Raw genomic sequence first — 15,137 nt, forward strand, 5'->3', positions numbered from 1 at the left:
TGGAGTATACAGTATTAGTGTTTTGTTTCTAACGTTTTTTGAAAATTTCAACCGATTAAGTTAGTGTAAGTTGAGTACAATGGTTGGCGATTTATTATTTCAAGTTTATTTTATTTTAAGAGTATTTATTCTCGTTAGTTTAGTTATTTCTAATTCTAACCTTTCTTTTTATTAAAGTTCAACTTATTTAAAGATTAGCATTGTGCTTCACGAAAATGCTGTTTTGATAGTGAGTTGAATGTTTGTTTATAAAAGATTAGCTTAAATATAAATATTTAGGTGGTGTTTAATTGCCATTTAGAATAAAAAAATTAAAAATTTTAACTGAACCTAAATGAATATAATTATAAAGTATAATACCAATTCACTAAAGTAATGGAGTATTAACTAATTTAATTGTATGATACAACTATTTATGATAATAACTCAACTAAGATTTCTACTCAAATGATAATATATCACAACCGCTTGAAATCTTAAATTATTAAACCATAAGCTTTTGATTTTGGGACACAATTGATACCAATTCCACATATTAGCGTTCAAAATGTCATCTTGACAATTAAAAAATACTCCCTCCGTCCCCCATTAAGAGTCACACTTTTCCATTTCGATCCGTCTCTAATTAAGAGTCACACTTCATTTTTACTATAAATAGTAAGTAGGTCCCACATTCCACTAACTCAATTCACTTACATTTTATTATAAAACCAATATAAAAAAATGGGTCTCACATTCCACTAACTTTTTCAACTAATTTTTTTTTACATTTCTTAAAACTCGTGTCCGGTCAAAGAGTGATTCCTAATAGGAGACGGATGGAGTAAGTTAATAGCGTGAGATTTGAAATGGTACCATCGTTGGACAACAATATTTTTTATTATGTTTATGCGACCGAGGGCATCTTGGACAATTTATTAGGTCGTCTATGTTTTACAAAACATAATTTTAAACTATCCAGCACCCGCGTGTAGTACACTTGCTGATAATTTTAAGAAGATTATTTAACTGGAATATTCTTATTTACTTGCTATATTCATGCAATATTCTTTCTTATCTACTTGCTATTAAGGGAAATGTCCATTTTCTGGAAAAACAAGATAATCTCCAGTTTTGGAATTGAGTACTTTCCGTTATAACTTGCACCCAAATGTAAAATTAATCAGATTCAAAATATATGCCTGATATACATTTCAGATATCCAAATGCATATTTGATGTTAGGAAAAGGAAAAGTATATGAAACAAAGACAAGACAATAAGCTACCAAATTCAACATGAAAGTGAACCTTGTACCTCGGATTCTGCCAAAAAAAGTAGTAATCCTCAGCAGAGTTAATACAGTTATGAATTATGATAAAACAATAATGTAAACTGACTGCTGGGATTGGGCACCAGGGCCAGAGGAACAACAGTTTGAAAGTAGACGACGATTGCATCGTCTTGCAAACCATCGTATCAGCTTTAAGCCATGGAAGCAAATCAAGCATGATGCCTCCAACTTGGCCCTGGGGATTCGAAGATTGATCAATAACCCATCTTCAAACACAAATTATGTTTTGCCAAATGTGCAGGAGCACTATTCAGTTTATAGCACAAATTCCCAACTTTCGATAAAAACAAGCATATGCCATCGGAAAGCACAAAGGAAGAAGCAAATAGTTACAGTTCCTTCATATCCCTAATTTCAGTAGACAAACTGAACAGGATTGGTTCATCAGATCTATCTGTATAATCAAACGGATTGTTTTATATATACGTATTATTCAATTACCATAAAATGGGACAACAGTAGTTGACAAAGGAAAGAATTTGATACGCGTTTCTTACTAACAATCTACACAGCTTATAAACAAAGTCCAATGTGTTACCAAAAAATTAACTTACAGTTGCTAATATAAGAGATCTTATATTGTTGAAACATAAATGCAAATTCCAGATGCATTATAATGTCGTGATTAAAAAACAGAGCTATCATCATCTGACACTTACAGTAGTGTTAGCAGATATTAGGTGCTTCAGCTCCTTCAAATGTTCGTCATTTGAAATATGGAGCATGATCCGGAGATTTGTCAACATTGTTTCCTGTTCCCAACTTAAGGGACCAGAAGCATACAAAGCTTCCAGAGTTCTCCGATAAGCTTGCAACTCTAATCTACGTATACTGGTTCCTACTTCCTCTCGGGGAGGAAGAGAATTACTTATCCTCTCAAATTCTGAAGCATGACCAGAGTCAGCATCACTATCAACAGCGTCTGTTTCTCGAGATACATGGTGTATAGAAGGAATATCAATGTTGGTTGGACTCCGATCAGTGCCACCACTACAACTACCAACAGAGCAGGCATCGTCACTGTTTGAACTATCCAATTGAATTTGTCGGATTCCAGAAACGTCATTTATGTTCAACCTTGCCTTTTGATTGGATGCACTCGGAATAATTTTGAGGGAAGCATGGATGTTTTTTTCACCCAAAATCTTTCTTGGGTAAGAAACAGAACCTGCCTTTCGATCTGGAGCAGCAGCAGCAGCCAGTCTTTGTTTCCTCCCGTCTTTCTCAATTGCTTGTAGCTTATGGGAAGGCCCGTAGTGCAATTCATTGGTAGATGATCCACAAGGGGACAACCTCTTTAGCAACCTTGAATCATGATGGGATTCCATAAATCGAGTTTCATCCACAACATTGATGCAATTCTTCTGAGAAGCCCTTGCTTTAGGTAGAGTGATCTTGAAGTTCACATTCTTATGACAAATCGAAGTTGATGGCTTGCTAGCTGTAATATCCCCAACTCCTTGAGAACTCTGCAATTAACAGAAACAAGAAGATCAGAGGTAGAAAACTTGGAACTAATTGAATAGGAGTCTATTGCATAGTTGAATATATCCCCAAAATCAGTGCCTTTAAATCTCAAGAAATTTAAAAAAGGTAGCACGCAAACAACAATAAAGGCATTGCTATAGAAAAACAGAAACTACCTTTTCACACATAATCCACTTGCCATCTTGCCATGTCTGCTTCATCCTAATGTTTGATCCATCAACAATAGATTCGATGGAGCATCCAAGCAGCCTTACTTTATACCGTTTCTGGACTGCAGTTGCTCGGATGGAAATCTTCCTACTTTTAGTTTCTCTTTTGCCTTGCACAACATTCAAGATAGCAGCAGCCTTCCAGGCATATTCGTGAAATATCTCCACAACGTCTCCAGCTACGTGATCCTCTACACCTTGCACCAAAGGCTGGCATGGTCTCACACAAGTCTTTGAAACTGTCTCCACTTTGTGCTCACTTGACATACCCGGACAAGAATCATACTTCACAAGATACGCATATCCAAACCCAGATAAAATCTCAGCAACATGCCATGAAACTGGAATCTCTTTGTGGTTCAAAACCTCCACCTTTTCCCCTTTCTTGAATTTCATTATCAGTACACCAAATTGCAAAGCCTGTGATAACAACAAAACATAAGAATACAATTAACAGCATATAAAATTGGAGAATCAAAATGTAAAACTGACAGCATGATTTAGATGTCAAGTAAAACTGGACTTTGATCTTACTATGTTCAAGATTCATACATCCAGAATAACAAAAATGAAAATTGGAAGCAGAAATATTAATATAGCATTCTGCTACCAGATATTCAATCACATCAAAAGCAGATGTTCAATTCATTGCCAGATTTATGTTCAAATGTAGTTTTCAACATCTGTTGACAATGACAAGTCAAACATCAGATTTTTCAAGAGAAATCATTGAAAAGCTCACGATTTTTCGTTTCTGCTTAAAATCAAGCTGATCGGAAAGGATTGGCCAGTAAAATGAAATTTTTTTGTGATCTTGATTTCCAGGACAAAAGCAGTAAATAAATAACAACTTTCAACATTTTGTTAAAAAACAACACAAGAATTCAATACTTAAAACTGAACTTATTGCAGAAAAAGTAGGAAACAAACAGAAACTTGTTAGACTTGCCACAATATGAACAAAAATGAACAATCAAACAAAATAATCAACAACATAGATCCAAAACGTAATAAAGAGTCAAAATTTGTTAAAACCCCCAAAAGTTACAACTCCATATTGATCAATTTAACATTTTAAAGCAGACAACATGAAACCCTAAAACTGGAAAATCACTGACCTTTTTCCTCAAATTAAAGCCGAATCTCGAGATGAGAAGTTGTGATCAGGTGAAATTGATATCTGAATTTCTCTCTTCTTCCAAAACAAAACTTTGATTTTTTTCCACTAGGGTTTCTTCCCTTCTTCTCAATGTATATTGATTTTCTCTCGTTTGCTTGATGAAAAAATAATTTGAGCTAAAAAAAATTAATTTATTCAATTTTCGAGACATATCCATATTTTAAATAAATTATTATTTAAAAACTAATCAAAACCATTTAAGAAAAGGTCAGGTGCGTATTGCACGCTCTTTTGTTGTACGAAATCACCTAATTTGTGTGATAGAAAGAATATTGTGATCACGCGCCAATTTCAGCAGTGTTGAACACGTCCTTTTTATTTTGAGTAAAAATAATTAAACAATTATCATCATCGAATTTGGGTGATTAACAACATAAGTTGAATTAAGTAATTTGGAATTGAATTTGGATGAATGACGAGACAAGTTAGATTAAGTAATTTGGTGATGGATTTGGATGAATAACAATATCAGTTAGATTAAGTGATTTGATTTATGAAAATTTGGACGATTGGCAATATAAGTTGGATTAAGTAATTTGATTTCCACATATAATTATCTTAATATACAACAACTTCGGCGAAAATAGATCTACACAGTTTATATTTGATGGACTTAGTTAACGGGGAGTGTTAGGGTGTCACCACCTCTTAAAATAACATCCTACCACCAATTCTAGCCAATCATTTGTACATGTGGATGAATAATAAGCTGTCATGTGGCAAAAATTTTTTTTTTTGAAAAAGACGTTGAACAATATGGTGTACATTATACAATAATTTTTCTTGGCCAGCAATATCCGACACTAAAAAACAATCTATAGATTGTTGTGTAGCGTTTATAATATTGTTGTGAAGCGTTTATAATATTGTTGTATATGTGGTGTCACGATATCACTTTAAGAGGTGTTATCATTTTAAAACAAATCTTTAGTTATATCTTGCATTGACTAATGCAAAATACAGTATTTGGGATTTTTATAGTAATGAATGGAGGAGAGATAATAAACTATTTATTTCAATAAGAGATATAATTTCATTGAAGATATATTCCCATTTCCCACTTTTATTCAACAAAAGATTTGATTAAACAAACTACAGTGGATATGGATACGAGAAAAAGATAATTATTAAAGATCTCATGTTTCTTATTCTATATTTGCACGTTGAAATTGTCGATTTTGTCCATGGAAGTTGTAGCTGTCATATTAAAAATTTAATAGGAGTAGCAAACATCAAAATCACGCAAACTTTATTATGTAACTAACGTAATGTTATATTTTTACTCATTAATCATGGTACTATATATCATAACGATAGGTCGATAGCTTAGTCATACTTTTCTCCAAAATAATAAAATATGTGATGGTATCTTTCATTGGGCTTGTCTCATTAATGATTTTTATCGCGAAAGGCCTATCAAGTTGAAATTTAACCATTTGTTTGATTCAATATTAAATTTCATACGTTATCTTAATTATATGGGAATGGTGATCATTAAAACTTAAAAATGGGCAAATATTATTGTCCATGGGCCATGTAAAGTTGTGGACAAAAATTCTAGATTACCTTCAATAACTGTAGATTAAAATTCAAAGGAGGTGCTTCGTGGTCTAACAAAAGGTATAAATTTGGCAAGGACAATAAGTTTGTTTGGGTGGAAATGAATTCAAGAATGGATCGAGGTGGGTGGGTCGCATAGGTTAGCCAACCCATCTTCAACCAACGCGTATCGAAAAATTACTTCGTATTGTATTAACTTTGGTCTTTCGAGCCATTGTCGCCTCCCCCCCACCTCATGCATGTCCTTTTGAAGTATTGAAATTGTTTGATAAATAAATTGACTATTATCTGAACTAACTATCTTAGAGTTATATGATCGAAGATGACTTAAAATATGAGTTATTATCATGTTTTATTTATTTATCTTCTCTATCAAACTGTCTTGAGTGAAAATATTTGTGAATAAGGAAGCTGATTTAAGTTAGAGCAACCGTTGAGTAACAAAAAGCAAACGGATCATATAACTTGGTGTAGATGTTTTGCATCTTCTGCAACAACACCAATTCTTTCAGCTAATGAATACTCCCTCCGTTTCATATAGTGGAGCCATTTTGCCATTTTGGTACGTTCCATAATAGTGAAGTTAAATCCCTTTTTAGTAAAAACCAATATATTTTTTTCACTTACTTTACTCTCTCTTACTTTATTTTTTCTTAAGCTATCTACTTTTTTCATTTTCTACTTTATTCTTCCTTTACTTGACTCACCTAACATAATTTTTCTTAATATTCATGCCGAAAGAAAATGCCTCAACTACTATAAAACGGAGGGAGCAGGAGATATTAGATGTTGAGAACATTAATACTCCATATCAGTAGGCCTACTTGAAACAATCTTATCCATATAATTAAACAAAATTATAAGAAAATCATTCAAGAGGAGGAACATATATAAACCAAATTTTCAATAGAGATAATATAGCCAACCCTCCCAAAACATTTATCTTGCCATATTTTTTAATGGAATTATATATCGACACGTTAAATTTCTGATGCATTTAGTAAAATACAATATGATGCATTTAGTTGATTGGATAGCATTACAATACACTACGCAGTTTCATTGAAGATTACTTGATGTATAATTAGTGGTTGGAATTCAACAATTTAGCCAAATTTGTAGCTCATTTTGACTAATTGCTTCTTATCTAAGTCTTTTTAGTATCCTTTTGTTTTATACTATAAGAAAAAAATTCGTTGTTATATTTTCTATTTTATTTAATCATTCATATAGTTGATTTCAAAAGATGGTAGAGTTTCAAGTTGATATAGCCGCCTAAGCAGCTTCCGAATAATCACGTAAGTCTTTACTTGTGGAAGAATTTTGCCTTTATGAATTGACTTTAAAAGTATAGTATAGTCACACAAACGGTCAATTGCGATAATATATGTGGACCTTCCTACAATTGACAAGAATAAGATGCTCCTCACTTTTTAATTTCTAAAACACATTAAAATAACATCATCTTTGTATAATTAACTTGACATAAATACTAATACTATGTTAGCTAACATTTTTTCGGAAAAATCATATATATCCATACCTAAACCATCGACTTAAGAAAAATATCCGTTATCATGACTATATTATTGTTTGCTGGACAAGACAATTCGTTGATAGGATAAGATGGATTGGGGAGTATAATTAAAATTTCCAAAAATATTATCACATGCTGTCGTATTCAATCATTCGTATACTTGTTTAACGAGAAAATAAATAAGAAGAGATAATATTTACTTAAAACTGATAATATATCTAGACTAATAAATTTTCATGGACTATAGTCCAATTGTTTTGTAGTGAGGAAATGGCTAAGCATGATCCGTAATCTTGAAACCTATGGATCCAATTTCAACCCCTAGTTTTGTGTGACAAGGAGACGAATTTAATCACATCATCATGATATTCATCAAAATGGCTAACTATAAATACAGGTATTGCTTTGATTAATTTCAATCAAACAAACAACACAAATATTCAAGAAATCATAAACCTTCTCTTTATCTCTCTCTCTCCATGGAATTTCAGTCAACATTTAGTTTGACTACCGCCGCCCTCCTCCTCCTGACACCTGTCATTTTCTTACTCATAATATTCAAATCACGTATACAAAAACCACACCACCACCACCACCACCTCCCCCCGAGCCCGCCGCGGCTTCCCCTGATCGGCCACCTCCACCACCTCATCGGCAAACTACCCCACCGCGCCCTCACCTCCCTCTCCCAAAAATACGGCCCCGTCCTCCACCTCCGCCTCGGCCAAGTCCCCGCCGTCATCATCTCCTCCCCCGCGGCGGCGCGCGAGGTCCTCAAGTCGCAGGACCCCGCGTGCGCCGACCGCCCCGACAGCATCGGCACCAACATCATGTGGTACGACCAGGCCGACCTCGCCTTCAGCCCCTACGGCGAGCACTGGCGCCAGATGCGCAAAATATGCGTCCTCGAGCTCCTCAGCGCCCGCAACGTCCGCTCCTTCGGCTTCCTCCGCCGCCACGAGGTCGACCGCCTCGTCGCCGCCCTCCGCCTCTCCGCCGGCCGCCCCGTCGACCTCACGGCGGCGGTCTTCTCCGCCACCAGCGCCACCACGTGCCGGGCGGCGTTCGGGAAGGTGGTGCGAGGCCGCGACGCGATGATTAAGTTGATGAGGGAGGCACTGACGATGACCGGAGGGCTTGAGCTCGCGGACTTGTTCCCGTCGTCGAAGCTGCTGAATGTCCTCTGCTGGAACAGGTATAAATTGCTGAGGATGCGGCGGCGGCTCGACCGGATTCTGGATGTGATCGTGGAGGAGCACCGCTCGAAAAAGAGAGGCGAGTTCGGAGAGGAGGATATAGTCGATGTTTTGATCAGGATGCAGGAAAACAGAGAGCTTCAGTTTCCAATCACGAATCACAACATCAAAGCTATCATTTTCGTAAGGCCATTTCCTTTTTTTTTAATCATTTATAATAGCAAGAGTTTGCGCGTGTACATTTCTGACAGATATAATATGCAGGATATGTTTTCTGCTGGAACTGAGACAACGTCAACGACCATTGACTGGGCGATGGCGGAGCTGATGAGGAACCCTTTAGTGATGGAGAAGGCGCAGGCGGAGATCAGAGCGGCCGTGAAGGGGAAAACGAGCGTGGAAGAGGGCGACACGGAGGCGCTGAGGTACCTACAACTGGTGATCAAAGAGACTCTGAGGCTGCACCCGCCGGTTCCGTTGCTTCCGAGAGCGTGCAGAGAGGAATGCAAAGTTGACGGATATACAATCCCGGTCAAAGCTAAAGTGATGGTCAACGCATGGGCCATGGCCCGGGATCCAGAATACTGGGACCGGCCCGAGATATTCTGGCCCGAGAGGTTTGAGGGGAGTTCCGCGGACTTTGCGGGCAGTGAGTTGCAGTATATTCCTTTTGGGGCAGGGCGAAGGGCCTGCCCGGGGATGGGGTTCGGGCTGGCGACGGTGGAGCTGACGATGGCGCAGCTTCTCTATCACTTTGACTGGAAGATGCCGGAGGGAATGAGCGTGGATATGGCGGAGGGCGCTGGGATCGCCGTTGGTCGGAAAAACGGTCTCTTTGTGGTCCCCACGCCCTATAATAATTCGATTGCTATTTAGTTTTGTGACTCAGTTTTCGACTTGTTGCTAAATTTACTCTGTTTTTACTGTTCGATATATGTATACAAGGAGCATTAAATATATGATTAAGAAAATAATTATTTGAATGATTATATTTGTGATATATTACTTGCTTATTTAATTACTCAGTTAGATAATTATGTTAATTATTTTTTTAATCTAGGGTAGATTAATGTGAAAATTCATTTTGATTGTAAAAACTGAAAACATTGTAAAGATACTGTATTTATAGTAGTAAAATATTTACAGTATATTCAATAAAATAAAACTGAACGAAAATTTGAAAATGAAAAGTATTATTAAAATCAAATAATAGAAGTTAATCCTTATATCGTTTGATTAATTATAGTCAACAGAATAAACTTTTTTTAATCTAATTCAGTGATAAAGAGCCAGCAAAAAGTTTGTAGTATATATTTAAAGTAGATAAGGAATAATAAAAATAAAATACTAGTACTAGATATAGTACTATTCAAAGAACAGACTACAAATCTTTGTTCATCATCAAAGAAGAAGACAGTTAAATTTGACGGCACAAGCACGAAGTCACTATAGTCCATATAACAAGTACCAACATATAATATACTCATAAATCTGAGGCAACTTGTTATGATATGTCTGCGCCTCCTACCTTGAAATTAAATTTGCAAATACGAAACTCATACTCTAAAGCCGCCTGTGTAACCGCTTTACATTCCATGCAATTTACCAATCTATAGTAGTATCTCACTTTGACTCGTCAATTTATCATATAGATTAATATGAAGAAATGTAAAAACATCGATATATGTAAAAAAATTAGCGAAAAAAATTAGTGAAATGCAAGTTCTACTTATATATTTCCAGTAATTTTATAAAATTTATTGACCAAAAATAATGAAACGTGATACATTTAATGATGGATATCTTAAATGACAAATACAGCATGTTTAATGGCGTACAAAAGAGCATACTACTATCTTAAACCATCTCCAACAATACATCAAATCTCATTTTTCGTGTAGAAATTTTTTCCAATCATATGGTAGACCCTAATCCATTTTTGTGTGTTTCTATGAACAATATCAAAGGCTACTGCAAAAGTTTATGAGACATATATTGAAACAAATGTGCTGAGTTAAATATAAATGGTTGAAGTAAAACTATTTTTTGATGTAATATATACTCAAAATAAGTTTGAGTTTAGTGCAAATGTTACCGATGTGATTAGTAAATAATTTTGTACCAAAATGATGAGCCATAATAATTGCAAATTAGCAAAATCATAGTAATCTCGCAACTTTCTCAATATTGCATGATCATATGTTATTTTCACCACACAGAGCTGACAAATATATGAATGCAATAATAATAATCCCATATATATAGAGATGAAAAGTGCAGCCGTTATTAAGGCTAGCGCCATATAATTACAGACGAAAACAAAAACATACACGTTACACGAAGCATGAAATTGATCAAAACAGAAGAGAGAAAATAATTATTGAAAGATTGATGAGCTCCCATGGCTAGTTGGTAGGATTGCAGAGCTGCGGAATAATGATAAGCGGTGCCTTTCTAGAAACAGTAAGGCCTTCTCCCTCACTCATATCCAAACCATCACTCGTCACTCCCTTCGGCAGCTTCCAGTCGAAATGGTACAGCATTTTCGCCAACGGCAGCTCAATATTCGCCAGCCCGAAATTCAACCCGGGGCAGATCCTCCGACCCGCCCCGAACGGAATGTACTCGAAATCATTCCCGATGAAATCCTTGGGGCTGTTCTCGAACCTCTCGGGCCGGAACACCTCCGCCTCGTCCCAGTACTTCTCATCCCGCCCCATCGACCACACGTTGAACATCACCTTCGTCTTGTTCGGAATCGCATATCCACCCGCCTTGCATTCCTCCCTCGTCTGCCGCGGCAGCAACGGAATCGGAGGATGCAGCCTGAACGTCTCCTTGATCACCAATTTCAGGTATTTCAGCTCATGAACGTCGCTCTCCTCCACCGCCGCCTTCCCCTTGAAAGCCGCCCGCACCTCCGCCTGCGCCTTCTCCATCACGTGAGGGTTCCTTAGAAGCTCCGCCATCGCCCACACCGTCGTCGTCGACGACGTCTCCGTTCCCGCCACAAACATGTCCTGTTTTTTTTTTCAAATTAGGTCAAAATTGAATCGAATTTGAAAAATCCTAATTGTGTGATTGATTAATTAATTGAATCGATTACTCACGAAAATCACAGCTTTGATGTTGTCGGTGGTGATCGGGAATTTGAGCTCTCCGGTCTGCTGCATCCTGATCAGAACGTCGACGATGTCTTCTCCGCCGAATTCGCCGCTCTGTTTGTGCTTATGCTCGTCGATGATTCCGTCGAGGATCGAATCGAGCTTCCCGCGCATTCTCCACAGTTTATATTTGCTCCAGCTGAGGACGCTGAAGAGCTTCCACGACGGGAAGAGATCAGCCAGCTCGAAGCCGCCGGCCATGGCGACGGCCTCCTTGAACAGAGCAATGAGGCCTTCGCGATCGGTCATCACCTTCCCGAACGCAGCTCGGCAGGTGATGGTGCTGGTGAAGGTGAAGATTTTGTCAGTCAGATCAATCGCGTTTCCGGAAGAAGCTTCTAGAGCCTTCATCAGGCGGGACGACTCGTCCCGCCTGATGTGGCCGAAGGACTTGACGTTCTTCGAGGAGAGGAGCTCGACGATGCAGATCTTCCGCATCTGGCGCCAGTAGTCGTTGTAGGCGGAGAATGCGATGTCGGTGTAGTCGTACCACAGGATTTTACTAGCGATGCTCTCGGGCCGGTCCGCGCAGGACGGGTCCTGAGCCTTGAGCACCTCCTTTGTGGCCTCCCGTGATGAGATCACCACGGCGGGGACCTCCCCGAGCTGGAGGTGCATCACGGGGCCGTGTTTCTTCGCTTGGCGCTGCAGGGCTTTGTGGGGGAGATCTCCCACTAAAAGGTGGATGTGGCCGATCCCCGGGAGCTTGGGCGGGCTCGGGGGAAGGTTCGGGTGGGGTTTGGAGGGCTTTGGTTTGGTCCATTGCTTGATTAGGAAGAAGAGGAAGGTTGTGAGGAGAAGGAGAGTGGTTGTGAGATCCATTTCTATTGTTATGATACTTGTGTTTTAGTGGTGTTTGATGAATTGCATGAGATGATTAAATGATGTATTTATAGTGTAGGAATTTAGAGTGTAGTAGGATTAAGTTAGTCGCATGCACAAGTTTAAATATTTAAAGTTCAAGGTAGGAGGCTGGAAAAAGTGCAGCAGAGATGAATATTTTTGAAATTTTTGAATTTTGTGTAGTTGTGTTTGGTGCATGCTTGGCAGTCAAATATTACTAGCTTTTGAGAGTGTATTTTTCTTGATTGGAGACTTGTAGTCGCGCGATATGTATCATTTAGGTTTTTTAATTGTTTAATTGGGTATAAGGACAAATAATGTCACATAAGGTCGTTGTATTCTTTTGAACTATTTATATTTATATGCAATTATATGTATTTCATGCATTCGCCGATTTAACTATTAATTACTGCTCCCTCCGTCCTAAATAATTTGGGACACTTTGACCCGGCACGGGTTTTAAGAAATCTAATAGAAAGTGAGTTGAAAAAGTTGGTGGGATGTGGGTCCTACTTTTAAAGTATTAGTTTTATAATAAAATGTGAGTAAGAATGAGTTAGTGGAATATGGGGTCTACTACCAAAAATGGTAAAAGTAAAGTGGGACAAATTATGTGGGACGGCCCGAAATGGAATATTGGGTCAAATTATCTGGGACGGAGGGAGTACATAATTATATTCCTCTATTTTAATACTAATAATTCGGGCCGTAAATTAACCATGAGTACTTTTTTGTTATGTTGATTTATTTTAAATCCATGAGATGTATCTACGTTTGATTTTAAAGTTCAGAGTAAGAGTGTCCACAGTGGTGGTCCTCTTGGGCATGCCCAAGCCACCATTTCTTGGGCGTGCCCAACAAATTTGGCCCTTGCCCTCAAAACTTGGCGGTGGCCCTCTGGGCCATCAATTAAAATTATTTTCTAGCATTTGTTGTTAAATTTTGATTTTAGCTATAAACAAAATTATTTGCCTATAATAATTAAAACACATAGTGCATAGTTTTAAAAAAAAAAAAAAATTCGGATTGCCCAAGGACTGAGGATCTCGGCCCTTGCAGTGGCGAGCCGAGTCACGCGCCCAAGGGCCTCGGCTAGGCCGAGAGCTCAGCTCTCTCTCATCCACCCCCCAGGGCCGTCTCCTCCTTGCGCCTCGGTAGTGGGGGGCCGCACCTGGGCCGACTCCGGGCCAAAGGCCGAGGCCCTTCTACTGTGAACACTCTAGTATCCAATCTCTTTTCTTCAATGAAGTAGAAAAATGAGTTTAAAGTGAATTAGGAGTACTGTTAGTCTTTGATTAAGCTATAGCACAAACTTGACCAAAATGTGATGTATTCAACATGTAAAGGATGAATCATTCTTTACATGAAATATAATACTCCCTCCATCCCAACTAAATTAAGATATTTTTTTTAGACATACACAAAAATTAAGAAATTATATCAAACATATCAAGTGATGATAAAATTAAATATAAGAGAAAATAAAAAAAATAGTTTCTTCTTTTCGAAGACAAGAATGCACTATAAATCAGAAATGATTTCTTGTCAATCAAACCAAACACCTTGAATAATGTTAGAAATGTACACAAAAATATAGTACTATTCATGTAGTAATTAATAGAGTATTAGAAATCATTTCTTAAAAAACGCTAATGATAAATATATGAAATTGTATTATAGTAAGTATTTAACTGCTAAACTATTCTGAAATTCTGGTTACTAAAATAGTTAAGGATTGTAAATCTATAAAAGCATTCACTTTTGTAATGATAAATAAATATAACACTCCCATCATAGCATAGAATTGCCATTAGATAAACCGAATTTTGTAAATGACTATATATTTGTTGCAACTGAATTAATGTTCAAGAAAAGTGTCCAAATAAAAAAAGGAAGAGAGTACAAGTGTTAGTCTAGTGTTGACTGGTACTAAATTTATTTGACCAGTCTTTTTAAGTTTCTTCTTCAGTTGCAGCCATCTTATTTTAATAAAAATAAGGCTATTTTATGTTACGTAATGGTATAAATTTCAGATGTGGCCATCTTAATTGAATTCCCTGCAGCTACAAATTGAATTAAGAAGCACAACGCTACCTCTAGATATGTAATTATATGTTTTTCTTCTGATTTCTTCGGGAAATATTAGAATCATTTATTCTTTTAATGAATGACATTCATATGTATATATATAATATATTGTTCTCCTCTAATACATGGATACGGAATATTATGAAGTTCGGAGTCACCAAGATCACACTGTGAATATATAGAAAATTAATACTGATTCTTATTTATACAATAAAAAATCTTGCTACTCTTCAATCACCTCAAGAAGAAATCATACCATTATATATCCAGTTATTCACAGTTAGACTAAATAATATTTTATGCAATTATCCCATTCATTAACCCAAATAGTAAACAAAGTAATGCCGATCCCATAAATAAAGATTTTGATCTCAAAATTCAAGAATGTCTCCAGATTCTAAGTCAGATTACTGACTGCATACATGATATATCAAGATGAAGTTTTCAAAAAATCAAAAATTTATGATTTTATTTGAAGTACTCCTCATTTTAGGACAAATTAATCATCAAAACAGTGAGTCACTACTACTCCTGTCTTAA

The 15,137-nt window shown here is 37.0% G+C and overlaps 3 protein-coding genes across 4 annotated transcripts; 1 reads left to right on the forward strand and 2 right to left on the reverse strand.

Annotated features, from left to right (window-relative positions):
- Nucleotides 1–1,158: 1,158 nt before the first annotated feature.
- Nucleotides 1,159–4,327, reverse strand: LOC148929977 (uncharacterized). 2 transcript variants are annotated; one of them, XM_089067371.1, is made up of 4 exons: nucleotides 4,148–4,327; nucleotides 2,976–3,449; nucleotides 1,992–2,801; nucleotides 1,159–1,507 (listed from the first exon to the last, which is right to left on the reverse strand). In XM_089067371.1, exons 2-4 carry the CDS (start codon nucleotides 3,423–3,425, stop codon nucleotides 1,220–1,222), a joined length of 1,548 nt encoding a protein of 515 aa, XP_088923497.1. In that variant the 5' UTR covers nucleotides 3,426–3,449; nucleotides 4,148–4,327; the 3' UTR covers nucleotides 1,159–1,219. The 2 variants fall into 2 exon arrangements, with proteins under 2 accessions (XP_088923497.1, XP_088923498.1); XM_089067372.1 differs by lacking the exon at nucleotides 1,159–1,507 and having other exon boundaries at nucleotides 1,846–2,801; nucleotides 4,148–4,326.
- Nucleotides 4,328–7,712: 3,385 nt separating this feature from the next.
- On the forward strand, nucleotides 7,713–9,504 carry LOC148929978 (cytochrome P450 71D95-like). The gene is made up of 2 exons (XM_089066962.1): nucleotides 7,713–8,685; nucleotides 8,767–9,504. The coding sequence occupies exons 1-2, from the start codon at nucleotides 7,786–7,788 to the stop codon at nucleotides 9,376–9,378; spliced, it is 1,512 nt and encodes a 503-aa protein (XP_088923088.1). The 5' UTR covers nucleotides 7,713–7,785; the 3' UTR covers nucleotides 9,379–9,504.
- A 1,240-nt stretch (nucleotides 9,505–10,744) lies between these two features.
- On the reverse strand, nucleotides 10,745–12,543 carry LOC148929979 (cytochrome P450 71D95-like). The gene is made up of 2 exons (XM_089067328.1): nucleotides 11,613–12,543; nucleotides 10,745–11,522 (listed from the first exon to the last, which is right to left on the reverse strand). The coding sequence occupies exons 1-2, from the start codon at nucleotides 12,486–12,488 to the stop codon at nucleotides 10,908–10,910; spliced, it is 1,491 nt and encodes a 496-aa protein (XP_088923454.1). The 5' UTR covers nucleotides 12,489–12,543; the 3' UTR covers nucleotides 10,745–10,907.
- Between the last annotated feature and the right edge of the window lie 2,594 nt (nucleotides 12,544–15,137).

This window comes from Salvia hispanica, chromosome 3 (genome assembly GCF_029641045.1).
Source record: "Salvia hispanica isolate PSC_SH4W2 chromosome 3, Shi_PSC_v1, whole genome shotgun sequence".
NCBI lineage: Eukaryota > Viridiplantae > Streptophyta > Magnoliopsida > Lamiales > Lamiaceae > Salvia > Salvia hispanica.